Source organism: Mirounga leonina, unplaced genomic scaffold, assembly GCF_011800145.1.
Source record: "Mirounga leonina isolate KUSES-001 unplaced genomic scaffold, KU_Mleo_1.0 Mir_173, whole genome shotgun sequence".
In the NCBI taxonomy this organism is placed as follows: domain Eukaryota; kingdom Metazoa; phylum Chordata; class Mammalia; order Carnivora; family Phocidae; genus Mirounga; species Mirounga leonina.
In genome coordinates this window covers 82,332,241-82,358,895 of record NW_023270447.1, presented here as the reverse complement: position 1 = coordinate 82,358,895, position 26,655 = coordinate 82,332,241, and the positions used below count along the sequence as shown (strand labels likewise).

General features: G+C 48.0%; 1 protein-coding gene across 8 annotated transcripts; it reads left to right on the top strand.

The window, feature by feature from the left end:
• The first annotated feature begins 1,824 nt into the window (after window positions 1–1,824).
• On the top strand, window positions 1,825–26,460 carry SZRD1 (SUZ RNA binding domain containing 1). Of its 8 annotated transcripts, none has more exons than XM_035019691.1 (4): window positions 1,831–1,905; window positions 20,825–20,874; window positions 22,636–22,887; window positions 24,116–26,460. In XM_035019691.1, the coding sequence occupies exons 1-4, from the start codon at window positions 1,855–1,857 to the stop codon at window positions 24,216–24,218; spliced, it is 456 nt and encodes a 151-aa protein (XP_034875582.1). In that variant the 5' UTR covers window positions 1,831–1,854; the 3' UTR covers window positions 24,219–26,460. The 8 variants fall into 8 exon arrangements, with proteins under 8 accessions (XP_034875585.1, XP_034875586.1, XP_034875584.1 ...); XM_035019688.1 differs by having other exon boundaries at window positions 24,089–26,460; XM_035019690.1 differs by having other exon boundaries at window positions 22,633–22,887.
• Window positions 26,461–26,655: the final 195 nt, after the last annotated feature.

The window sequence follows — 26,655 nt, the reverse complement described above, 5'->3', positions numbered from 1 at the left end:
AAATTCAGTCCCAGGAATGCCCAACTAATTCCTTGGTTAAGGCACATTGCCAAATATAACAAAATTATAAGGAATTATCTCCCTCTGCTGGTAACATGCTACAACTACAAAGCCTTAAAAAAAAAAAAAGTGTCCGCTGCCTTGAAAACTAATCACACCCCAAGAGACTTACGTGAGGCCTGATAGACAATCTCATCCCCCAGGCTTAGTCAGTAGAATTCATTTAAGAGAACAGGTTCACAGAAGAATGTATTCAAAATGAACATAGCTCCAGACAGTGAGCAAGACAACACTTTGAAGTTGGTCAGGCTGTTCATAATATTAGTTATATTTTAGAGTTGAGCTGCTAGTGGAATATCCAGGTGGAGATGCCAAGAAGAAGCCTAGCTATATGAATCAAAAACACCAGGGGAAGTCAGGGCTGGAAATCAACTTTGGGAATCTTTAGTGTTCAGTGGGTGGCTCACACCATGAGCATTTAGGTAAAAACGACTGACTGAGGACACACCCAGAGATGATCCATATTTCAGAGACAGGAAATCATGAAACCAGAGAGTTAGTAAGCACGTCACTTTAACTTCTAAGGACTAGTGACATTTAATACGTGATTGCAGTTTATAATAATAATTATTAGGAATACAATTGCAAAAATTCTCAACAGGAAGCTGTTACTTTAGGAAGATTAATGGCATGCTAAAAACATGAGAAGAAACACATTCCAGGTTAGACTGTTTGATTACAACAGCTAAATGCAACACTACCAAATGACAGGGTTTAAATACTTAGAGGCTTATAGGAACACATTGGTGAGAATAAAAACACATGATGTTTATTTTTCCTTTGTTTTTGTGTTTGGGGAAACAACGGATGATTAGAGAATTTCAAGTCTTAGGGAGGCAAGACACCCTTATAATGATAATAGCTAACCTTTGAAAGTCTTACTGCCGGTCAAGCACTGTCCCACGCTTTTCCGCATAGTAACTAGTTTAATTCTGATGATCTACCTTTGAAGCGTCTACTACTACTATTATCTCTGTTTTGTACACTCGGGGAAACTGAGGCACAGACACCGTAAGTTACCTAAGATCACAGGATCTTGTTCGAGTTGGAAGCGTCCGAAGTCGAACTTTAAAGTTGAAGGTCTCTACCTCTGTAATGGAGAAAAATAAAACAGGAATACCGTTTAGGAAGACGCGTAAGTAAACTTTTAAGGAAATGCTAATGTATGTATCTGTTATTAACGACTCAGGAGAACTTTAGTAGTGCTGGTTGTCCAGCTCGTGTGCCAGTATTATCAACGAACGATGTTTTACTGAGGATCCAAAGGAGTGTTAAGAGATGCTTGTAATACTGCTTTATGTGCAAGAAAAACTGTAAAAAATTTCCACCCTAACACACAGAAATAACAGAATGTCTTATGCATCAGCAGATATTTTTCAACCTCTGGTGAGCTATAAAACGTTTTCAGAACGTTGAAGAAAACGTAATCTGCAGTTTATAAAGATTACGACTCACTTAAAAAAAAAAAAGTTTTCAGTGATTGCCTGCCCTTAGAAAACATGGCTCCAAAGAACACACTTTCCGTACTCAAGACGATGACTTCACAGGGGCTCTCCCACTCAGTAGGCGAGATAACGCGTTGCCCTTAAGAAAAATGGCAACTTTCTGGTTTCTCTGCCCTTTTCCAAGATGGCTTTCTCGATGCTAGTGGGCCCTGGCCTGGTGCCTCTTCCGGGCTTGGCAAGGGGCGGGGTCCATTGAGTAAAGCCTTGCGTGCCGGCGCCCGCGACGGAGGCGCGCTTCAGGGCGCAGGCGCGGGGAGGGGGTGGGGGAGGAGGGAAAGCGGCGAGTAAGATGGAAGATGAGGAGGTCGCTGAGAGCTGGGAGGAGGCGGCAGACAGCGGGGTAAGGAGGAGCCGCCGCCGCGGGGCAGGGCCGGGCGGGACCTGGCGTGAGGGAAGCCTCCGGGGAGCGGGCCTGGGGATGGTTCTCCCCAAGGCAGGGCCCCACACTCCGGACCGGGGGTGGAGGAGAGGCCCCCGGTCCCTGAGCGCCGTGAAGGCCTCTTAAAGGGGCCGCGTTCCATTTCTCCCTCCACCTCCGCCTGGTGCGCCTTCCTCTGTACCCCCGACGTGCGCGTCACCCAGGGCGCCCCACCCGCCACCCAGGGCCTCTTTTCCTGGCCCCCGCGCCTGCTCGCTTGTCCCGGGACTCTCTGACCCTTTCTCTCCTGTCGCCGCCCCCCCCCCCCCCCCCCCCCCCCCCCGGCCCCCCTTTAAAAAACCTCTGCTCCGCTGGGGGGGGGCACACCCCGTGGGGGGGGGGGGGGGGGGTGCTGCGCGGACCGGGGCGGCGTGCCGGGCTCCGGAGAAGAGCTGCGGAGGGCAGGAGGGGAAATTGAGTCGTCTCTGGGCCCCTCCACTCTTTGCTAAAATCCCCTATTGCTTTGCGCCTTCCGCCACTGTGGGCGAGTCTGGGGTTTTTTTCTCATTCAGTTTTACTCTGAGAGCCCGTTGCAGGCGGGTCCCCTGGGGACCCCGCCGGAACAACCGAAAGCCCGGCGGGCAGCCCCTCTCCCCGGGGAACCACCCGACGATCTGAGCCCCGGGCGAAGGTCTCGGAGAGTGCTTGCGATTTGTAAAGTAGCCACATTCCTGGGAGAGGAGGGGGTGGAAATGGACCGTTCGATTTTGCTTTTGGAGTTTCTGTTGGACTCCCAGAAGCTGTAGGAAAAAATAGCTTATCCCAAGCTGGAACAGCCGGAATCAATTCGATTAGGTTTGTGATTAATTTGGATCTTCTCAGAGTTTGTGGTTCTGTGGCGACCCTCATGAAGATGGGGAGATGGCCTTTTGGCCTCCCCGTGTTCGTGTCTGTTCAGTGCTGGCTCGAGTGACAGCCAGCTTCAAGGTTTATGTGTTGGGAGTGGGGCGTGGAGAGCCGAGTATACCAGGGTAAAACAGGAGCTGGGTCCCCCCACCACCACCAAGCGCCTTTGAGGGTGCTCGTTAGAGCTGGAAGAGGCCAAGAAATTGACCCTCGCAGCAGTGGGTGTATCTCTGCGGGAATGTTGAAACTTGGCTTCGCTTAGAAGTTTTTTCCGGTGGTTCAGCATTTCTTTCACGGTGTTTATGTTTTTCCACTTAGCATAATTAAGGTTTTGAAGAAGTAATTCGTTCAGAAGGTGTTTGGTACAGTTCTTATGTGCTGACCATCTCTCTTGGATTTTGACTTGAGTAAGGAGACCAATTGAAAGATTTTGTATGGAGCAACAGGTGTCATCTGGGTATTTATTCAACAAACATTTTTTAGTGTCTCTATGTGCAGGGTAGGCAGTGTGCTTACCAGTGACTTTGTGCCAGAGAATGCAAAATTTCCGGGTTCAGGCATTTTATTGCCTACCACTAATATGAGTGCATCATTCAGACACCCTTCACCTACACCCTCCTCCAGAGAAGCCTGACCTGCAATTTGAGTGACTCAAATGATAAGTTGCTTGAGCATCTTGTCCTTTCTTTGATTTTTCTCACCTGTTTACAAGGGACATGAGTATTTCATGTTAAAGAAGAAGAAAATGAAAAGAATGAATGCAGGATTCAGAAATTGGGGATTACTTTTGTTTTTCAGAACGTGAAATTCACTTAGGGATCAGCTAGCCCAGTCTCAAATTTTACAGCTGAATGAACCCCAGGGATATAAGATTTAACTTAGATCTTTCTGATGCTTTCAGTGTTCTTTCTACTATAAAACCCTTTAAAACTGGGCGCCTGGGTGGCTCAGTTGGTTAAGCTACTGCCTTCGGCTCAGGTCATGATCCTGGAGTCCCGGGATCAAGTCCCGCATCGGGCTCCCTGTTCAGCAGGGAGTCTGCTTCTCCCTCTGACCCTCCCCCCTCTCATGCTCTCTTTCTCTTATCTCATTCTCTCTCAAATAAATAAATAAAATCTTAAAAAAAAAAAAAAAAAACCTTTAAAACTGCCAGGTACAAAGATAGAACCCAAACCTTGCCTTGTTGACATAATGAGTGGTAACTGCCAAAATGTACATTTCTTCTATATCTTTTAATTGAACCATTGAAGTAACCTGTAGAGTTAATTGTTCTTTTATAAACAAGGAAACTGAGGTTTAGGGAGTACCCTGTCTTGCTCAAGGTCACACAGATAGTAAGTAGGGAGCTGGGATTTGACACCAAGCCTGTCTGACTCCAAAACAGGATTCAGTCTGTAGCATTTTGCTGTCTCTTTACCTGGGACCTGGGGAAGACTTGGGAGTTGGGCATTACCTTCCTTTTTTAATATGTTTGCTTTGTGCTTATATTTGAAAACTCTCTTGAATTTGATTCCCTTTTTGAATTTCACAAAGGGTTTTGTAGATGTGCACTTTTGTGGGAGGGGAGCCAGGGAGGGGCTGAAGCACTATGTCCGCATCACTGGGAAACCAGTGCACTGTACATGTCTTTCAGATGTAGTCAGTTGCATCTTAAGTCTTAGCTTCTGTTTATCCTGTCTTCCACCTGATACATAGTAATGAGTGTTAAGTACCCACCTGTCCAAAGAAGCAACCTGGATGGTGAGAAGACTAGCAAATGGGGGTTGGCTAATTTCTAAAGTGAACACTCTAACTTTATATGATCTGGAGGTAGTTCTGATCCTTGAAAGTAGAGGCTTTTGGTGATCCCTGCTGTCATCACCACAAAAAATTTTGACATCATGCTGGAATGTCTTATGTGTCAATACATCTGAGGTCATTTTTTCTTGCATATCTTCAAAATACTCAATATTGAGTGCTATTGTGTCATTCTAGGAAGGCTTTGAGAAAAACTCCAGATGTTCTGTAAATAGGCTGCTTTTTGCTTTTAGTATGGTGAACACTGACCTAATACAGAATTGTTCCTTTGCCTGTTTCCTCCCAAGGAGTTACATCCCCAGTCAAAGGACAATTCAAGGAATATAGCTTACATTCCGCTAAGGAAATGCTTCTTTAAAAATACACTGCCTTTGGGAGAAATGAAAATATAAATTGAGTTAATGTTGATTCAAACTCTAAATTCTGTCCTTTGTCTTAAGCACATTTCAGGGGACAAATAGAGCATTTTGTAATTGGAAGACATCTTTGAGCTCCAGAAAAGAAAAATCAGATCAACAGTTTGCTCAGTTTCTGATAGTTTGAAGTCTTACATATTCACTTGTTTAGACAAAAAAAAAAAAAAAAAAGACATGACCTAGTCCATCTTGTAGGTAATGGGCTAATCCGATCCTAAGGGAAGATAGATGGTACACAAATGGAATTGGACTTATTATAATGCATTGGCAACCTCTATGATTTCTTTGCATTTCAAAAGTTGTATTTTGTTTTTGGCAAGGGCAAGTCATATAGCTAATTGAAAGAAAATATATCGTAAGTTAAAGGATGACTGGTCTTCTGGACTAGAATTCAAATTTATGTTTACTTTTTACCCTCTTTGAGCCTCTAAACATGCCCCATCAGTGATGCTGGGTGGCATACAAGTCTACTGTAGGAAGGTGTCAGTAAACACTGAAAACTTACTGTGTACCAGGCACTGGCTGGAGGAGTCAAATGGGCAAGGCAGCACTTTCTTTGGAAGAGGCATAGATGGGATACCGTGGCTGGGATCAGAGACAGTCCTGTAGAGAAGGTGATGATTCAAAGGACCACTAGAATTAAGTTGTTTTAAGTCTGGGAGAGGTGGGTAGAGTGTAGGGCCAATGTGCATATAGGCAGCAAGAGAAGAATGTGCTGCATTGGGAGAGCTACAAATACTCAAATACTTCCTTCTGGCTGTAGGGTAGGGAGTTGGCAGGGCTGAATGGAAACAGATGAGGCCAGAAAGGTATGCAGGGGCCAGATCTAGAAGGGCCTCCTTGTACATGGTCAAGGCTTTTTGTTTTGTTTTGTTTTAAGCAGAGTGGTGACATAGATTTTAATTTAAGAGGTAAGAACTTTGATTAACTTCTTATTCTTTAGAGAAGAGGCCATTCTCCCCGAAGCATGGCTTCTACCTCACTTTGATGTCCTCAGCACTTCCTGTAACTGCTGTCATTATGGAATATTTACAGTGGCTGTGGGTAGTGGGCAAATAACAGTTATTTTGGAGCTACCTGGTGCTGATTTCTTTGTCTATCCCTATAGTAAAGAAGGCATTTAAGACTTGTGGTATGAGAAAGCACAAATCCCCGTGTACTATGCCTAAAGGAGCCATTTCTAAGCTATTCCGGTCTTTCTGGGAAGATTGGGTCCTAAGGACTGTGATGTGCTCAGTGCGGACTTTCTATAAAGCAGTTGGCCAGTTTAGACATGATCATGCTGTGAGCAGTCTGTCCCTGAGACTCTGGAAAAAGATCTGTTTTACTATGGTTTCAAAGAAGGTACGATAATGAGCTTTTCACTATAACTTCTCAGCTCTTTTCATTGAGGCTGCATGGGGGGCCTGTTACCAGCATGCTCTGGGTGTTTGAGAGAGCTGCCATGGTTGCTGTGGCCTGGAAATTCAGGCAGTCACAGGCCTTCTTGCTTTTCCTTATACAACAGGAGAGAACTTAGTGTACCTCTCTGAAGCTTTCAGTAAATTCCTACAAAGAGAAAAGTCACTGCTGTCTGGATCTGATGACTTAACGTATTATTGGGGCCAGCCCTTTCTTTCCAGTTCTCACCTTTATACTGCAGTGGCTTCCCCACAGTAATATCCCTTTCTGGCTGTACCAGGTAGAAGCCTTCACAAGGTATGGTGTGTTCTTTCCTGCACACTTGCCCCACCGGAGTAATTTTTTTTCTGTTGGGACAGTTACTGACTTGTTGGTTTCCTAGGAGAAGACTGAGTTTAGCTACTTATAGCTGTGGCCAAAATACAGAATGCATTTTTTTTTTTTTTTAAGTAGTAACCATAGAGATTTCTCTTGCTGAAGTGTTTTTAACTGCTAGCCTCTGCCAAGCATTCTTCTCTTTAACATTCAGCTCTCTGCAGGATGTTTGATGGGAAGATAGAGGTTAAGACCCACCACCTCAGAAATTAGCAACAAATCCTGACCTCAGTCCTTATGTAGATAAAGAATCTTATCCCTGAGGGTAAGACATTTCAAAATGTCCCTCCCAGGGCGCCTGGGTGGCTCAATTGGTTGGGCGACTGCCTTGGGCTCAGGTCATGATCCTGCAGTCCCGGGATCAAGTCCCACATCGGGGCCCTGCTCAGCGGGGAGTCTGCTTCTCCCTCTGACCCTCCCCTGTCTCATGCGCTCTCTCTCGCTATCTCTTTCTCTCTCTCAAATAAATAAATAAATAAATCTTAAAAAAAAAAAAGTCCCTCCCAGTAAGTCATCCCCTCCCCACACCCAAAACTCTTGCCCTTATAAAATGAACACAGGAAATAACAGTCATTCCTTTTAAAGGAATAATATGTACATTGAAATTGCATTCTTTAGGGTTGTGATCCTTAGATGAGATTGTACAGGATAGTTATGACTCGAATCTGGAGAGGTCAGGATTGTCACCACTCTTCCTAGACCATGAGAGCCAAATTCCCAGCCCTCATGCTCTGGCCTTCTTGGCTTATACAGGCATTTGTGACCCTCCAGCTGTCAGTTCTGTTTTTGCTACCTGGCTGCACGACTGGATGGTGAATGGACTCTGACCATAAGCCTGCAAACTCCCAAATCCCACGGGCCCCTTTTGGAAGGGCTTGTTAGATAGCATCTTAAGGGCTCACTACAGGCTGGGTGGAGTACATTTGTACATTCATCTTCCCAATCAGTCTCCGTGACCTATTGACATGGAGGTGTTTTTATTCCTAGTGTCCAGGAGAGGAAATCACTTCGTGGATCTCAGCTCAGCTATTGGCATCCTGAGCCCACACTCTCAGGGAGCATTCTGGACTGTTTGTTTACCTTTGCTTTTCAGCAGATAATTAACCAGTTAAGTGCCTTAGGATATTTAGTTGCTAGTTCCTTTGAAGTAGTTACTTGTCTCACCTGGGATTGACCTTCTGCCTCTGTGACCTGATGGGGAGGTACTAAATTTCCTGTCCGAGAAACTCGAATTTGGTTCTCAAGAGCTAAGAGGATGCTGCTGCTGTGTGTTGTAACACTAAAAACAGTGAACACTGATGGCAAGTGACATGCTGGTTGAAATCTTGACCATAAGTGGGAAATAACTTTTTAACATCTGGGCAGGTGAAAAGAGATAATATAAATAAGTTTTGCTCAGATCTCTTGAGAAGATTTAATAACTCTGCCCGCTGTCTTAAGGATCCCTGTATCTGTAGTTGCAAACTGGCAGCTCTTGGGTATTCAGCCTATATACTCTTTGGGATGCACATTTTTTTATATATATATTGAGTTTGAATGCCTTTACCTGGGTCTTGGTTGCTCTCCTCTTCTCTCCTCTCCTCTGGAGTCCGCACTTTATGTATTGTGTAACCTCTTGTGTTCTGTCCTGCTGGCTTTATTGGCTTGGTCCTGGAGGCATTGTGTTTGCTGCCCGTGCTTAGTACCATGATTCTAACTAGGCTTTGATGACATTGCCCTTGGGTGTTTGGATAAACCCTCGTGGTGGTGTAGAGGGGAGGTAAGAATGATTTTGTGCCATTCCCCGGAGTCCAAATGCATACTTCCTTTCGGAGAGGAGCCTTTCTGTCTTCTTTAATAAAAGGAAGAAAGAGTAGGTCACTTCTGCCAGTTAGTGACCCACTTACTCTGTCCATGGCAATAATAACAAAAGTCAGAAGGCTAGGCTAAAGGTTTAGGTGCCAGGTCTGGTTTTTGGGCAAATCACTGCCTATCTTTCTCTCAGCTTCATTTTCTTCTTTTGTAAACTTAGGTTAATAAAATCTTGCTTTGCCTGATGGTAAGAGCTGAGTGAAGCACTTAGTAAAGCATCATGCAAAGGCAGATGTCAGGGCACAGAGTGCCGTTGCTGTGAACGGGAGGACGTTGTTCTCCAGCTCCCCAGCCACTCCAGTACAGCCTCTGTCTGGGAAGAGTGGGAAATTCCTGAGACTGGCTGAGGGGTCTCTTTTATTGCTGCGCCTGAGGACTAATACACTCTTTTCTGTACAAGTTGGAAGGGAAAAACAGTAATAAACTTGGAGAAAGGGGAGCCCCGTTAGATTCTACCCACTATTTTATTCCAAGGACAGGGCTCACCACCATTACTCCTACTGCTGCCTGTTCTGCACCTTTAAAGGAAAGGGTTGCATGGATTCCCGCCCCCCCCCCCCCCCCCCCCCCCCCCCGCCCCATGGAGCCCCTTTGAAGAGGTACTGGAAGCAGAAGGAAACAGTGTCTCAACATGGCAACTCATAGTTTCTGAGATGTATCCAGCTTGAGTTACATTTAAATTGTAAGGCTTGTTCTCTGTTGAAGAATTACTTCTTTTTGGGTACCTCTTCATATCTGGACTTTGTTGTGATCTGCCACTGCTATAGTCCCTCCTTAGGAACCCTGAGCTTGCACTAACCTGGCCTGGGGTGTAGGGGAGGCAGGTTGGTGTTCCCTGTCAGGCTTTATCCTGCTTGGTAGTTCCTGTGGCCACCCACTAGCCAGCTCCTGAACCTTTTTGCTTCCTCCTCTTGAGATTTAGGGTTCAGTTTTGTCACTTACTAGTTGAGTGGCCTTAGGCAAGTCATTTAACCTCTTGAGTGTGTAGCAAGGCTGCTGTACATCCCTTGGATTGTGCTGAGTCTGAGAGGTGGTAAAGGGAGGGCACAGTGCCTTCCTTACACGAACCTGCGGCAGGTGCTTGGAGAATGCTGCTGCGGCCACCACTGCTGAGAAAGGCCTACAGCGGCCTTAGCTCTTATTTTGTTTTTTGTTTTTGTTTTTATTTTTTAAATAGTTATTTATTTGAGAGAGAGAGAAGATGAGAATGAGTGGTGGGGAGGGGCAGAGGGAGAGGGAGGGAGAGAGTCCCGAGCAGATTCCACGCTGAGCGTAGAGCCTGACTCAGGGCTTGATCTCACGACCCTGAGCCAAAACAGAGTTGGACGCCCAACCAGCTGTGACATCCAGGCGCCCCCTTATAGCCTTAGAATATGGATGGTGTTGCTGCCTTTGGACCCAGATAGACCCATTTCAAATTCTGGCTCCCCTCCATACTAGCTATGGAACCATGGCCTAGTTAAATAACCTCTTGGAATCAGTTTCTAAATCATTTGTGAAATGGGAATATATCTCTAAAATCCTGTTTCAGGGGCACCTGGGTGGCTCAGTCGGTTAAGCATCTGCCTTCGGCTCGGGTCATGATCCCGGGGTCCTGGGATCGAGCCCCATGTCAGGCTCCCTGCTCAGCGTGGAGCCTGCTTCTCCCTCTGCCTCTTCCCCTCCCCCTGTTTGTGCATGCTGTCTCTCTCTCTCAAGTAAATAAATAAAATTTTTTTTTAAAGATTTTATTTATTTATTTGACAGAGACACAGCAAGAGAGGGAACACAAGCAGGGGGAGTGGGAGAGGGAGAAGCAGGCTTCCCACAGAGCAGGGAGCCCGATGCGGGGCTCGATCCCAGGACTCTGGGATCACAACCTGAGCCGAAGGCAGACGCCCAACAACTGAGCCACCCAGGGCCCCAATAAATAAAATCTTTTTAAAAAATTATATTTCTAAAATCCTGTTTCATAGGATGGTTCATTAATTCATATGTTGGGTACTATTTTAGGCACTATGGACAACTGTAGTGAATGAAGTTTCTTCTCATAAAGCTTGCTTTCTAGTGGAGAAAGGCAGTAAAACAATGTTTTATACACATACACAATGAAGAAAAATAAAACAGATAAGGAGCATAAAAAGTGACTGGCAGAAGTGCCATTTTGGGGGGGGGGAAGGTCAGAGAAGGCCTCTCCATAAAGATAGGCAGAGAGACCAAAGGAAATAAGAAAGCAAGTGTGCAGATGCTGGTGGAAGTGCATTTCGGGCAGAGGGAACAGCAAGTGCAAATGTCCTGAGGCTGGAGCATGCTTGTTTTATTTGAGGAACAGTGGGGGCTAATAGCGCAGAGTGGTAGGAGAAGAAGTCAGAGGTAGCAGGGAGCCAGATCCTGTAGAGGCTACTAGGCCATGGTGGGTATTACCTTGAAATAGGAAGCTATGTGAGGGTGTTGAGCAGAGACTGACTTGGTTTTTAAAAGGATCATTCTGGCTGCTGTGTGTAAAATAAACTGTAGGGGCAAGAGTAGAAACACAGACTGATGAGAATGCTATTTCAGCTGTCCATTCAAGGGCTATGGTACTTTGGACCAGGGAGGTCATAGCAGCAGAAGTGTTGAGAAAATTCAGGACGTGTTTTGGAAGTAGAATCAATAAATTCTGATGTGGGGTATGAAAGAGGCATCAGAGTTGACTCCAGAGTATTTGGCTGAGCTGTGAGAAGACTGGAATTTCTGAGATGGGCTAAGTGGAGGAAATGTGGGAGAAGCAGACTTGGGTGAGTGAATGAAATCAAGAGTTTGGTTTTGGACCTGGTAAGGTTAGGTCCCTTGTGAAATCCAAGTGGGTATATCGAGTCAGCAGTTGTGTATCAGTCTATAAAGCTGTGGAGGGGTGCCTGGGGGGCTCACCTGGTTAAGCATCTGCCTTCAACTTGGGTCATGATTCCAGAGTCCCCGGATTGAGTCCCACGTCGGGCTCCCTGCTTAGCGGGAGTCTGCTGCTCCCTCTCCCTCTGTTTCTCCCCCCCCCCCCCCCATGCTCACTCCCTCTCTCAAATAAATAAATAAAATCTTAAAAAAAAAGAAAAAGAAAAAACTGTGGAACGAGATGAGATCACTGAATAGGCCAGCGGAGCTACAGAAGAGGAGAGGTGTAAACTCTCCAACCTCAGGAGTTCTGGATAGGAAGAGGAGCCTATCCTGTTGCAAAAGAAATCAAATACGGGGTGTGAGAGGAGCTACCAGGGAGGTAGGAGGAGACTGTGGGAGGTGGGATCTGGGAGGCTGGTATAGAAGATGCTTTAAGAGGGGCACCTGGGTGGCTCAGTCAGCTGAGTGTCCAACTCTTGATTTCAGCTCAGGTCATGATTAGGGTGGTGGGATTGAATGAACCTCGTGTCAGGCTCTGCACTTGCCGTGGAGCCTGCTTGGGATTCTCTCTCTCCCTCTGACCTTCCCTTCCCCCCCTAAAAAAAAAAAAAAAGAAAGAACATGCTTTAAGGAAGGAGTTTTGAGCAGTGTTGGATGATGCTGAGAGGTTGAGTGAAGTGAGGATGTAGAATTTACCATTGAATTTGGCAGCAGTGGAGGTCTTTGGTGACTCCAACAACAGCAGCTTCAGAGCTAGTTTGACACTAGGTGTGAGTGTTACTCAGAGCTGGGTCTGGACCAAACATTGGGCACTGGGTAAGTGCTAGTTGCTGTCATGCCAAAATGACAGGACTCACCAGAGTAGGTTTTGCACATCAGTAAACAACATGCCCCTTGGGTCCCTAAGGAATTAAGTTGCTAGTTACTGAAAGATTAAATGTATAACAGATAGATACATCTTATTCTAAAGTTAGATCTCAAGCAGTGTTGTCCAAGGAAGTACCATGCAAGCCACACATGTAATTTAAAACTTCCTCAAAGCCACATTTAAAAAGTAAAAAGAAATAGGTGGGATTAATTTTAGTAGTTTTTTAAAGTTTTATTTATTTAAGTAATCTCTACACCCAACAGGTGGGGGGAGGGTGGCTCAAACTCACGACCCTGAGAACAAGGGTCGCATGCTCTACCCACTGAGTCAGCCAAGTGCCCCTAATTTTAATATTTTAAACGGAATGCAGTATACCCCAAATAGTATCATGTCAGCATGTAATCAATACTGATAATAGGTTAATGAGCTATTTTACACTATTTTTGGACTAAGTCTGGGAAACCTGCTGTGCATTTGGCGCTTACAGCACGGCTCAGTTGGGACTGGCCATGTGTGGTGGCCACTGGACTGGGGGGCGTAGCTGGAGAGTGTGCCCAAAGGATCTCCTCTTCCTGGGCAGGTGCGGAGAGATCCTGAAAGCCCCAGTGAACTTGGGAAGGAAAGCAGGAAGCAGTTTTCCTTTCCAAGGAAGTAAGAATTGTTTTGTCTTTACACGCACTCCGCCAGAGCCCTTCAGGGTTTTCTGGTGCCCCTGGTTTCTTCAAATTCTTACCTTGCTGGCCCAGTGAAGTACAGCTGACTTTCTGCAGCAGCTTTTTAAGTAGTGTTCATACCAGCTAATAAAAGCCATTGCCTACTGCAGCTCAAGTAATCTCAGAAGTTTTTCAGTTTAGGAAATCTCTTATTTGGGGTCCCTTTCCTTTTTTTCCTTTCCTTCTCTTCATGTTTTCATCTTTCCCCTCGATTTTTTTTATACCCCTCCCTTTTCCTTGACACTTTTGTTCTTTAGGTCTCTGCAGTTTTCCCTGACTCCTCATTGCAGGATCGCTTACTCTCCATTTCTCTTCCAAAAACACTGTTCGTACAGCTAATGTAGCAGCTGTGGTTCCCTGATCTGTCTTCTCCCTCCTGGCTGGGCTCTCCTCTTCAACGATGATTGCCTGACCTCTGGGGGTCCAGCATCTGGCACATCTCCTACCTTATAGTAGGTTTTCCACAAATGCTTGTGTCCAGCTTTTTGTCACAGTGAAGCAAAAGGACACCTTTGAGATACATTAGCAAAGCATGGACTTCCTTAGGGAGGGAATTTTAAAACTATATCCTGTGCCCCCACAGTAACCCACTTAAAATGGAATCTTTTTCCTTGCTAACGGAATAACAGAATGGAGGAGTGTTTTGTGGGAAATAGAACCTTCCAATACACTAATGTGTCTGTATTAAAAAGGCAGCCAATGAATTCATGGCCTTGATGGTCTTGTGTCTCAACTTCTGAATGCTGCCTTTTTAAAGATTTTATTTTATTTATTTTAAATAGATCTTTGTTTTTGTTCTTTAAGATTTTATTTATTTTGACAGAGAGAGGGAGAGCGCACTGGGGGGGGGGCGGGGGGGAGGGAGAAGGAGAAGCAGACTCCCATCTGAGCAGGGAGCCCAATGCAGAGCTCGACCCCAGGACCCCAGGATCATGACCTGAGCCGAAGGCAGACACTTAACGAACTGAGCCACCCAGACGCCCCTATTTTTTAAAGATTTTATTTACTTATTTGACAGAGAGAGAGAACAAGTAGGCAGAGAGGCAGGCAGAGGGAGAGGGAGAAGCAGGCTCCCCGCTGAGCAGGGAGCCTGATGTGGGACTCGATCCCAGGACCCTGGGATCATGACCTGAGCCGAAGGCAGCCGCTTAACAGACTGAGCCATCTGGGTGCCCCTAAAGATTTTAGTTTTAAGTAGTCTGTATACCCAGAATGGGGTTCGAACCTACTACCCCGAGATCAAGAGTCACATGCCCCACTGACTGAGCCAGCCAGGCATCCCACCTTTCGGGTTTTTTTTTTTTTTTTGACTTAACCGATAGTGTTTGCCCAGGAGTTGAGTTAATGTTTTGATCTTGACGGTGATCCTGAATGAAGCATCGCTTCAGAATCAAACCCAGCATGGTAAGACTTTGGGGGCTTCCCTCCCTGGAGTTAGCCAGAGGCGGTAGAGTAAGCACTGTCACTGTCACACCACTGACGGAGAGAAACAAGGCAGGTGGGCAGAGTTGGGGGGGGGGGGGCTCAGTCGGTTCGGTTAAGCGTCTGCCTTCAGCTCAGGTCATGATCTCCGGTTCCTGGGATCGAGCCCCACATTGGGCTCCCTGCTCAGTGGGGAGCCTGCTTCTCCCTCTCCCTCAGCCCCTCCCCCGCTCAGCTCATTCCCTCTCTCTCCCTCTCTGAAATAAATGAATAAAATCTTTTTTTTTTAAGATTTTATTTATTTATTTGAGAGAGAGAATGAGAGAGAGCACATGAGAGGGGGGAGGGTCAGAGGGAGAAGCAGACTCCCTGCTGAGCAGGGAGCCCGATGCGGGACTCGATCCAGGGACTCCAGGATCATGACCTGAGCCGAAGGCAGTTGCTTAACCAACTGAGCCACCCAGGCGCCCCATAAATGAATAAAATCTTAAAAAATAAAATTGTAGAAAACAAAAAAACAAGAGTTGGAGTGGGGCTGGTTTGGAGAAGTGTCTGTGGATTACACGTCTGGATTTGACATGGCCAGTGGTGTGCTCTGAAAGTACAGAGACCTTTTTATCTGATAGTTTTAAACCAGATTTTGCTGGCTCTAGCTGTGAATTCTTGTGTTTCACTCCTAAGTGAAATTGGGGCCCTTGTAAGAACAGACAGAATCTCATGCAGATGTGTGGTATGGGAGACATAGGTGCCTTGCTGGGGTCGTGCCCAAGACTTAGAGAGATCAGGCCCAGCCTGGCGCTGTCACTGGTGCTGGGAGTTCAGGGCCAGACGTGTTGGAACGAAGGCCTGCTTTCTCCTCCTTCCCAGCATCTCCTTCTGTGCTTTTTTACTGAAATGGTGGCATTGTGTTCATCAGGACCTGTCAGGCTTCAGTTCTGAGAGAAACCCTGTACGTGGGATTCCTGTCTCTTTTTAGATTCCACCCAGTGTCTGTCTGCAGATATGTGCTCCCCTGTTTGGGGTAGCTGCACAAGACCAGACAAACCTGTGGTACATGGTCGCAAAGAGTCCAAAACCAGTCGTTATTCCTTGAATTTGGAAGTCAGAAAATGTCATCTTCTGAAATGGAAACTGACAAAGAGAAGCAGATTATCTGAGAAGAGTCACTTAAATAGTAACTTCTGCTGATAAGAGGTTCCTCACTCGGAGCCAGGAATCTCCATTTGATACAAGATTTCTTGAAATCTTAGGACTTGTGTTGATTGTGTTGGTGACCAGCGATTCTGGTTATCAGAGGAGGGATGCAGTGGTGGAACAGGATAGTCCGCTCCTTTGGCACTATGGTGGGGGGTGGGGGGTGGCGGGGGACAGCAGAAGGTCAGGCACCAGAAAGGGTGGACACCCCCTCCACCCCAGTGTAGCAGAGGAGGATTTGGGTTTGTTCACTCTGTCTCTTGTGAGTTTGGCTAGTTTGAATCAGTCCCCCAGGGCGTCATCACCCCTAGGTAAACTGAGTAGTCTGTTTCTTGAATGTTCAGGCCTGAGAGTACAGCTGTGGCTGAGCTGTACTTGCTGTACTTTGCACCAAGGCCCAGAGCAGCCCAGTTACTGCTCTTCTTTGCCTTTCTGCCTCTTCTCTCCGCTTCCCACTTTTGTTTTTTCCTTTCTCATCCACCTCTTACTGCTAATTTGCCTCCCCTTGCAGATTCATCCCTATCCTCTTTGTCTCCTTTAATCCTTTTGAAGATGGTGGCTGTGTAACAGAGTAGGCTGGGATGTCCCCTCCCCTGCTCTTTCCCTCGTGTGCCTCCATCCCCCAGCTTTCTGTGGGAGCTCACAAAGACAGTCATTGCAAGGTTAAGGGCATCAGCAGCCAGTGAAGCTGTGCTTCTTCCTCAGGTGAGTGGAATTTGCAGATGTTGCTTCGCTGCATCTGACTTCATTCACCTTGTGGCTGGGGCCTCTCCTTTACCTCCCATAAGGGACTGGCCCTGTCTAGAACTACCTTGCTCCCCACTGTGGTTCTTCATGACCTCCTGCCTTCACTCCTTCCTTCTGGTTTTGCTTGTTCTGTCGGACCAAGAAGGGTGTACCTCATTTTGTAGAGATGTAGCCCCACAGGGCAAGTGATCTCTGTAGCTGTTAGTAGCAACAGAGCTTTTGCTTAGGTTTTGACCCAAAGAGGAGACCACACCTCTTAGCAGAGCACAGGGCATCATCTTCTGGAGTCTGCTCAGTGCTACTTGACCAAAAATAGCAGCCTTTCCAGGAACAGTCATGGGAAATCAAACTTTTCTTAGCACCTCTCCTCTGATAATGCTTATGCCCTAACACCTGCTTGTGTCCTGGTGACCCCTTGTCGCTCCGAGAAGTCATAGAGTGATGAGCTTATATATGGGTTTCTTTCACTACGTGTGGAGTTTGGGCCTCTAACACAGAAGTGTTGACCTTGGACCAGGGTTCTGTTCATCCTTATGAAAAGAGAAGGTGCCCTTAGGTAATAGGTTTCTTGTTGGGGCCCACATCTAGATGCTTCCTCACACAGCATTCTGAGGCCTGTTTAATTCCACTGGGCTCCACTTGTCTCTGGAGGAGACAGGCATTCTCCTTGTAGTGCACCCCGTAGGAAAGCTTTGGCTTGGTGCAGCGCTTCAGAGCACGAGACTGAGAGCAGCTCCATTGCAAGGCCTTGTCCAAAAAGAGAATGTTCTGACTCATGATATCTGGACAGACGCCAGAGGGAGCTGCAGCGCTCTCTCCATTTGCTGGCAGGGCACTCCTTAGCAGGGCCAGCTCTGGGCACACTGGTGTCCAGCTGGCCGTCTGGACATGGTCGGGATCAGCTTTCTCCCAAAGCTGTTGGATTTATATCCCATTCTCTAATCTGATGGAAGAATTCCTGCTCAGCTCTGATAAGCCATCCTGCCTGGTGTGATGGAGTTTGATGGGAGCGCTAGTCATTGGAGCGCCACGGAGCAGTGTGACATTCAGGGGAGATGAGGAAGAGATCAGGATCTACTGGCTTTACCATCTCCAGGGGGTTGAGCAGCTGTGGAGCTGTGCCGGCGTTGGGGAGGGCCTCGAAAGGCCGCAGTTCTCGGGCTGCCTCTGTGGTTTACTTTGTGACATTGGGTTTGTTTCTTAACCTCCCAGAGCCACATTCCTTCATCTGACAGAAAGGGGTAAAAGCTCTTTCGTCTATCAGACAGGGGTGGTGTAAACAGAAAATGAGTGTCTGGGGGAAGTGTATTTGACAGCCATAAAGCATTATATTGACGTAAGGCATTATTTTTATTTTTATTTATTTTTATTTTATTTTTTTAAAGATTTTATTTATTTGACAGAGAGATAGAGAGAGCACAAGTAGGCAGAGCGGCAGAGGGAGAGGGAGAAGCAGGCTCTCTGCTGAGCAGGGAGCCTGATGTGGGGCTTGATCCCAGTACCCTGGGATCGTGACCTGAGCCGAAGGCAGATGCTTAACCGACTGAGCCACCCAGGCGCCCAAGGCATTATTTTTAAAGCCAGCCGTTTATATGTCAGGTATATGTAGTCTGGGGACAGAGGCCCCTTTACTCAGATATGGTCCGTAATGCCCTCTTAAAGGGCTTTTCTCTATCCAGCCTCCATTTGCTGGGCCTGGGCAAATTCTCTATCTTCCCTAAGGCCCTACAGAAAGAAGGAAGCAGTTTGCTCTCCTGAGAGAAACCTGGATGGGACTTCTCACATTCAGCTAAAGTAATGTGTATTTTACCACAATTTAAAAAAAAAATTTGAGTCACGTATTAGCCCATTTGCCTAAATGCCTTATTTGGCTATCTTATAGTGATATGAAAGTGAGAGTTCATGTAATGAAGTTTAAAAATGTAGAGCTTTCCCATAAAAATCTTGAATTTGTTTTTTCCTAAAATAGCAGCTCTGGCCATGTCAGCCAAGGCTCTGCTGCCTGTCTGTAGGCAGGGCCAGTGCCCTTTGGTGCCTTGCAGCCCCTTCAATTCCCCACTGGGCTCCCTGCAAAAGGAGTTTGGGTTACTTGCCTGGCCCGTGGAGGCATTTGGTTCTGACCCTGTGTGAGGGCCTCTAAATCCCACAGATGGTAGACCTTGCATTTATGATGGAGAAACTTGAGTAAGAATTTAGTGTCATTTTCAGGTGGGAACAAAATGAGACAGTATGGAGCTTTAAAACCAAGTTATTTGTGGAAAGCCCTTACATGGTAACGGGCTTTAGACTAATGTGAGACATAGGATCTACTCAGGCTATACCACCGGTATTAATAAAAAAAATTTAGAAGAACTACAATTCTGACACAGACAGTGCTGTGAGCCTAGACTCTGCGCGTCTGTCAGTTCCCAGAAACCATCCAGGTCATGCCCGTGCTCTCAGTACACCTTTGCCAGTCAGTCACCAGACAGTTGTTGAGTGTCAGCATGTATCCTAAGCTTGAAGGAGAGGTCTTCCATCTGGTGGCTTCGTAGCCCCTCCCCAGAGTTGATGGGACCCTCAGAATACAGTCTGTTGTGCTTGCCCCTAAATATATGTTGGGTAGGTGAAAAAACCAAAATCTGTTAAACACAACTCAGCACCAATCAGAGTGAATGTCGGTGTCCGACTGGATTGAAATCTAGCTTCACATGGTGAATCAAGCTTCATATTGTTTACAGGAGACAAAAGTAAGAAGAGGGAAAGATGAGAAGGAAAAGAGAGAAACAGTCTGGGGAATACTAACCAAAAGAAAACTGGCACAGCTTTATTCATATTAAATAATAAATTTTAAGGCAAAGAAGATCATTTCATAATGGTAATTTACTAGAAAATAATCTTTGATTCTTTGCATAGTCAATAAACCTAACAAATGAGTAAGAATGTAGAGGTTCTGAACATTATAGTTAACCAGCTTGAACTGTACTCATCAGCTGTAGAATAGTCATTTTCAAGACATTTGGAACATGAAAACTGGCTACCCACTTGGCCCTGAGGTGGATCTCAGCAAATTTCAAAGACTTTACTGGCAGTTAAGGCAGTGATTCTTAACATTTTGCAAGTTCTAGACTCCTTTGAAAAATCCCATATATCCTGTAGGTCAAGATTGTCAACTTCAGCACTACTAACATTTGGGGCTAGGTAATACTTCGCTGTGGGGGCTGTTCTGTGCATTATAGGATTTTCGCAGCATAGTGTCCCTGGACTCTACCCACTAGCTGCCAGTAGCACCTCCCCTCTGGCAGGGACATCCAAAAATGTCTCCAGACACCGCTAAATGTTCCCTGGTGGGCAAAGCCAGTCCTGGTTGAGAACCACTGTTAAAAGCCTTTTCTTCAGAGAAATAATTTTTCATACACCTTTTCCTACCCCAGTAGCTAAATGTTCTTGTCCTCACTGAGGACAGTTGAGTGGGATGTTTCGTATGAAAAAGCAGTGGGGCAGCCAAGGAGCCTGAAGGTTTGGTCTTTGCCCGCGCACAGCTTCCCCTGTCCAGTGTGTGGACCCTTGTGCGTGAGGGTATGGGAGCATCACAGAGTTCCTGGTGCCGAGGGCCTGAGGGCTCACTGCCATCCAGTTTCACAGATGTTAGGCTTCTGTTTTGTTCTAGACCTTTGGTTAGGTACCAGTCACAGAGTTCAAGTCCATAACAGTGGGAGAGAAGAGGCTGTAAAATATGTGATACCTGTGCTTATGAAGGAATGGAAAAGGGAGAGCCTAATGTCTGAGATGAACTGTGTACGGAGTCAGGGAGATTTCACCGCACAAAGGCCAACGTCAATGTGGGGTTTGCAGGGTCAGTGGAAGTTTGCAAAGGGGAGGCTATTGCGGGTGGGTGGATCAGCATGCTGGGTTCTGGGGCTTAGTAACATCTCAGTGTCACAGTGATGTAAAACAGGAACAGAAGATAAAGGAAGCTAGGGGCGAGGCGTGCTTAGGAGCTTGGACTTAATCTGGCAAGCAATTGAAGGGGTTTCAGTGGGGAAGTGACACAACCAGATTTTTGTGTAGAAAGTTGATTTGAGTGGCTCTGTGAAGGACAGATTGGAGGCCAGAAGACTAGTCGGAAGCTATACAAAGAACCCAGATGCATGATGAGGTCTAGAACTATCACCATGGCCATGGGGATGGAGGGAGATGAACCTTTAGGGAGTCAGGTTCCCAAACCCGAGTCTAGTAAAGGGAGATCTGCATCCGTTACCTCAAAGGGCACACTAATGTCCCTGCTCAGAGGACACCATCCTTAGCTCTGAAAATAAAGACATAAGTTTTTATCTAAGAGAGATTTTTTTCCACTTTTTATATACATTTTTTTCCTCTAGGAAATAGACAGACGGTTGGAAAAAAAACTGAAGATCACACAAAAGGAGAGGTAAGGCTGCTGTCTGGTCTGAGGGCTCATGCTCTCTGCCAGTTGAGAGCTGGGCAGTCAGTGGTGTTCTCCAGGTGGCCGTTAGGGTTTGCAGGGCAGGTTCCCGAGCGTGTCCCTCCAGGATGTGGTGGCTGGAGGCTCTGAGAGTGAGGCTTGACTGTCGAATCTGCCTTCTAACTTAGTGGGTACCCGGTGTGAGGTGGTCTGGTGGAAAGTGGGGAGGTGACAAGTCAGAAAACTTGGGTTTTAGGCTGGCTCTGTTCCAGTTGCTCTGAGGTTTGGGACAAGCTGTTTTTCCCTCTGGACATCAGTTTCTTTCTATGTGACATAAAGAGGTTGGACAGATGATTTCTCTGGGCCCTCCATGACGTGGTGGCTGAGGGCATTATGGGGGTATTCTGGAAGAGAAGATTCTCAGAAATTCTCAAAGACCTTTTTAAGGATATTTTCCCCCACCCAGACAGCAGAGAAAGTGGGTTTCAGAGCACATGAAAGTTGACCTCAGCCGTCTGTCTTTGGACTTAGGTAACCTGTGGGCTTCCCACAGGGACAGTGAAGGGAGGAGGAGGAGAGGACTTCTCTGGACTTGCTTATCATTCCCCAGGGGACGCCAGGGTGCCCTGCCCACCCGCTAGTTTCCTGGCTCCCTGCCTCTGATCAGATTGCTGGCTCCTTGTCTGTCTGCTTGTCTCAGCAACTGCACTGATGTCTGGTTACAGTCCCTTTGCCATGCCATTCCTGTCCCGTGTGGGACTTGTTCCAGTCCCCCTGGCAGCAGCTGAGTTGCTCCAGCCCCTTCCCATCCTGCCAACTGGGGCTCTAAAAACAGGCCCCCCCATAGGCTGTTGGCTTCTGAAGAGAAGCTAGTTGGGGCTGCTCTGGGAAGGGTCTTTGTGGCTGTTGAAGGGCCGTCATTCCTGCCTGGATCCCTTTTTCCTGGTGGCTTTTGTTTCTCTCCCTTCCTGTGTGGTTTTCCACATCTCCTTGTGGACACATTGCCCGGTGTGCACATCCACCCGCCTTGGACAATGCTTCTCCTCTGAGCACTGCCAAGCACTGTTTCTAGGATCATCCTTTACCCCAGCCCCGCCGCGTCCAGCATCCCAGGGAGCCATGGTGAGGGAGGTGTCTCTGCTCAGAAGCTCTTCTGAAGAGATGATCCAGTTGTCTGGAGTAGCTTGTCTCTGGGAGGCACAGGTCACTACCAGAAGGCTGAGGCGGTTTGGTAAACCCCGTCTTGGTGCCAGGCAGGGATGGTGGAGCGGGCTCCTTTGTAGTGTTTGACCGGTGTGAGCACCTGTGGTGGAGGCCATGGCTAGAGTGAACACTTTGCTGACCCCTCAGCTAAGGGGTCCTACCACACCGGCCTGTTACACTCTGCTCTGTGTAGGGAAGTTGGGATTTTAACTGACGTCATTGGATTCTGGGCATGAAATGTTTTGCCACAGGGGCCAAACAGTGGTTGATGTGACTGTGAACCGGGGGATAGAAGTCCCAGAATGAGGTGCTGTTCCAGCCCCCCTTTGCCTGGGGTTAGGTCTGAGGAGCAGACCTGAGGACGACATGAGCTTATGGCAAGGTTGCTCTTTTGGGAAACCCCTTTTGAGGAGTGAGAGTTTTGGTGTCTGGTCAGAGGCCAGAGAATAACGACTAGAATTAGGAGGAAGGAGGGGAAAGTGATGGGGGTGAGTGAGGGACATGGATGGGGCCTCTGGAGTCAAGGGTAAGACTTGTGAAGCTGTATTTGCTCTTTGTCAGCAGGAAATCCAAATCTCCTCCCAAAGTGCCCATTGTGATTCAGGACGATAGCCTTCCCACGGGGCCCCCTCCACAGATCCGCATCCTCAAGAGGCCCACCAGCAATGGTGTGGTCAGCAGCCCCAACTCCACCAGCAGGCCAGCCCTTCCTGTCAAGTCCCTAGCGCAGCGTGAGGCGGAGTACGCCGAGGCCCGGAAGCGGATCCTGGGCAGCGCCAGCCCCGAGGAGGAACAAGAGAAACCCATCCTCGACAGGTGAGTGCAGCCGGTGGGGCTGACCATCCGCCACTCCGCCAGGCCGTTCCGAGGTGGAAGGGGGAGTGGCCTGGCTGCGGGCAGAGTAGTGAGAAGCAGGCAGAATCAGGTCTGGAACCGTGGCAGCTCCAGCTGCCAAGCCCAACCTGGTGGGCAAGTTCAGGGTCTGCTGCTTCGGCTCGGGACTGCAAGCTTTGAGGTCGTGGCTTACTGCTCTGCCGCCTCTGCAGGCTTGGGCATGGGGGTGGGGAGGAGGGCAGTGTGGCACAGAGGTTAAAGGCACAAACTCTGAGTCACAATCTGCCATTTCCTTCCACTTCCGGCTGCCTAACCTCTCTGTACCCTCATAGCCTCATCTGTGGGGGAAATGGGATAACGATAGTACCTCCCTTGTCAACTCGTTGTGCAAATAAATGTGTAGTGTTTTGAGAACCCCGCCTGGCACAGCAGATGGTGCCCCACGAAGTGCTTAGATGTTATCTTCTGGGTCTCATAATAGCTCTCTGTGATGTTTGGTGCATTTTCTAAATCCTTTTTCGTTCCCAGCACTTATTTTTCCCTCTGCAGTCCTAGAGGCTGCATTATGTAAATTTGTCACCTCCTGCTAAAGCAGTATTTGTTAAAATAGCCTCTTTCTGACTTTGAGAGGCCTCCTTGGGTTTGCTCTTCTGGGACTTGAACTAATCTATGTACCTTCTTCCTGTCCCTTGATTAATTTGATAGACTCCCGTTCTCCTCTAAACCTTCACTTGGCAGCCTAGAAGAGGTCTGTTTCCTTGTAGTCTTCCATGTTAAAATGAGTCAACCATTAACCACATGATTCGGAGAGAAGCAGGAGGGCAGCCATGGCCGGTGCCTGGTCCCTCTCCTGAGCTCTTGGTTAGGGGTCTTTACCTTTGCCCGACACCCTGAAGGGTCTGCGCCACATAGTTCTGTGGAGGCTGAGCTGTCCGGGCTCACTGCCTCTGGACAGGCTGGGCCCTTGAGCACTCTCCCTGCCCTCTAGATTCAGGGGAAGCGCGCTGCCACTGCTCAGGTGAACATAGACCACCTGCCTCACCTGCCCACGGGGGCTTCGCAACTTGCAGGTCCCCTGAGTCTGCTCGTCGGAGAGGGAGCCAGAGCTGGCTGACAGCTACTTTGCCTTGTGCTCTAGCTGCAGTTTTAAGATTTGGGGACCTCTTTTTATGTCCTTTTTCAGGCCACCCTCTGATCTTCTTCCCTCCAGGCCAACCAGGATCTCCCAACCTGAGGACAGCAGGCAGCCCAATAATGTGATCAGACAGCCTTTGGGTCCAGATGGGTCACAGGGCTTCAAACAGCGCAGATAAATGCGTGCGGGAAAGGATGCCGCTGCCGCCGCCGCCGCCTCTTGGGTCGTCCGCCACGGGTCGCACTGCTGTGGCAGACAGCTGGACTTGAGCAGAGGGAACGACCTGACTTACTTGCACTGTGATCCCCTTTGCTCCGCCCACTGTGACCTTGAACCCCATGCACTGTGACCTCCCTCCTTCCCCCCCCCCCCTTCCCACTGTGATTGGCACGTCTACAAGGGCTGTCCCAAGTCAATGGAAAGGGAAAGGGTGGGGGTCAGGGGAGGGTTGGGGGGACCCACGAAGGACTCGGAGAGGCAGACAGTGCCACTTGGCCACTTGGGGTAAAGCCGGTGCCAGCAATAACAGTTTATCATGCTCATTAATTTGGGATTTCAAAACACAGATGAGAATTCCCGTCCACCCACCTGCAAGTGCATGTCTTCATCACTTAAAAGCAAGTTCCATTTGAAAATATCCTTTCTTTTTTTTTCTCCTTCCTATTTTTGTTTGTTTATACAAATACCTGATTTGCAAGGAAAAGTGCACGGGAGGAGGGGTTTTAGCAGTTTAATGAATTTTTAATTGAGAAAGGGTAGTTTGGTAGTCTACTTAAAAATGTTTCTGGGAAATTCACTAGAAACATTAACCAATAGGACTTCAGTGAGCTTAGCTTCTGTATTCCTACTGCCGCCCAGAAGAGGGGCAGGGCTCCGCAGCCCCCCGGACAGATGAGCACCCCATGCCTATACCTCCCTCCCTCAGCTAAGTCCCAGGGCATCTAGGCCCTACCTGGACACTGAGCTAGCTGTACAGGCTGAGAGAGCCTGGGGAGGGTGCCAACCCCACCTCTAGTATTTTGGGAGATAGGGAAAGTGAACAGACTTCCCCTTCCCATACCCCTCAGGGTGGTTCCCTGCCAGCCAGGCTTGCTCCTTTTGGAAGAGGGCAGGGAGTGAGATGCACTCCGGGCTCAGAAGTAAGGGATGTGAGACTTGCTCAGTGTTTTGCTCTTAGTCCGAGGAGAGCCAGGAGAGAGAGGCTCCAGGACTCCGAGCCTCGTGCCCAGTGTGCTCAGAAGGTGGCTAGATCTTCCCGCTCCAGCAATGCCTAAACTCTCAAGGGTCTGTGGAGCACCATCTCTGTTGATGGCACCAGCTTGGTAACCAATGTTTCCTTTGTGAAACATTACCTTGGGAGCCGACCATTCATTTGGGAAAAGGCAAGCTGTGCATTGCAAAGATTGGGGGTGACAGACTGGTTCCCCATAGACCCAGGCTACCCTTCACCCATTTTTCCAGAGCGAGGGCCTGGAATGAAGGCAGTTTCCCCTCTGTCCCTAGAGCCTAGAGATGTGCTTTGGCTCTTTAAGGTGGAAGAGGCTAAGGGCAACTGCGCAGAGCAGCTGTGCGTGTGTGTGTGTGTGTGTGTACAATCGGGGTCCTCTCAGGCTTTCTGGTCTCTTCCGTTGCACCGCGCCTTATCCCTCAGCCAGCCAGATAGCCTCCCACTCAGCGGATGAGTTTGGGAGTGGGTGAAAGGACTTTTTGTGATTAGGGCAGCTTGGGGTGGCCAAGGTGACAAGGTCAGTTTTGCAGGCTCACTCCATCTTTGGTTCACCTGCCTTTCAGCCTTGCCCTGTGGGAGTGTAGGCCAGGCCCAGCAAGCCGTGTCCCACTGCATCTCCTGCTGAGGAGGAAGGGCCAGCTGCCGTTGGAATCCGCAGCTAGCCCAGAGCACAGCCTTGTGACCGTGAGCAGCCGGGAACTTGTGCGTGCGCAGAGCTGGGACGGAGCTTCTTCGGTCATGAGGAAGCCACAGGCTGTTGGGTTGTGCCCACAGGCTGTTGTGAGGGGGTGACCCCCAGGAGTGGGCAAGGAAGAAGGTCGGCTGCTGCCTATAGCTCCACTGCCCTGACCAAGTTTCCTCCTTCTAGATGCAGTGTCCAGCCCTCGCGTAATAGTGGTTTCTGGCCCGAGATGAGACTGTCCTTTCAGTTGGAGAAGGGCACAGAGGTAGGCCAGGTGGCCCGGCCAGGAGTACTGGTTGCTCAGCCATCGGGACCACCTGCTCTTGCCCCCCTCTCCCCTAGCGGGAACCGAAAGGAAGGTCAGCTGATGGTGTCTGTGGATTGAGGATGTAGTAGGGACTGGTGCTCCCACCTCCCTCTGGCCAAAGATGGGGCTTTGCCCGCTCTGTGCCTGCCACCACCCCCCAGCAGTTGTACCCTTGGCTTCCCAGATGGAGAGGTGGCAGGAAATTTTTAAAAAAGAAAGAAATGAAAACAAGGAACTGTATTGTGTTGGGGGGAGGCGGGAGGGGAGATGGGAGAATGGTTTGGATTTTGTGTGTGGGGGGTTTTTTTGTTTGTTTGTTGATTTTTTTTTTTTTTTTTTTTTTTGGTAGTTGTCTGTAACTTTCCTTAAGTGCGCCTTTTTTTTTTTTTTTTTTTTTT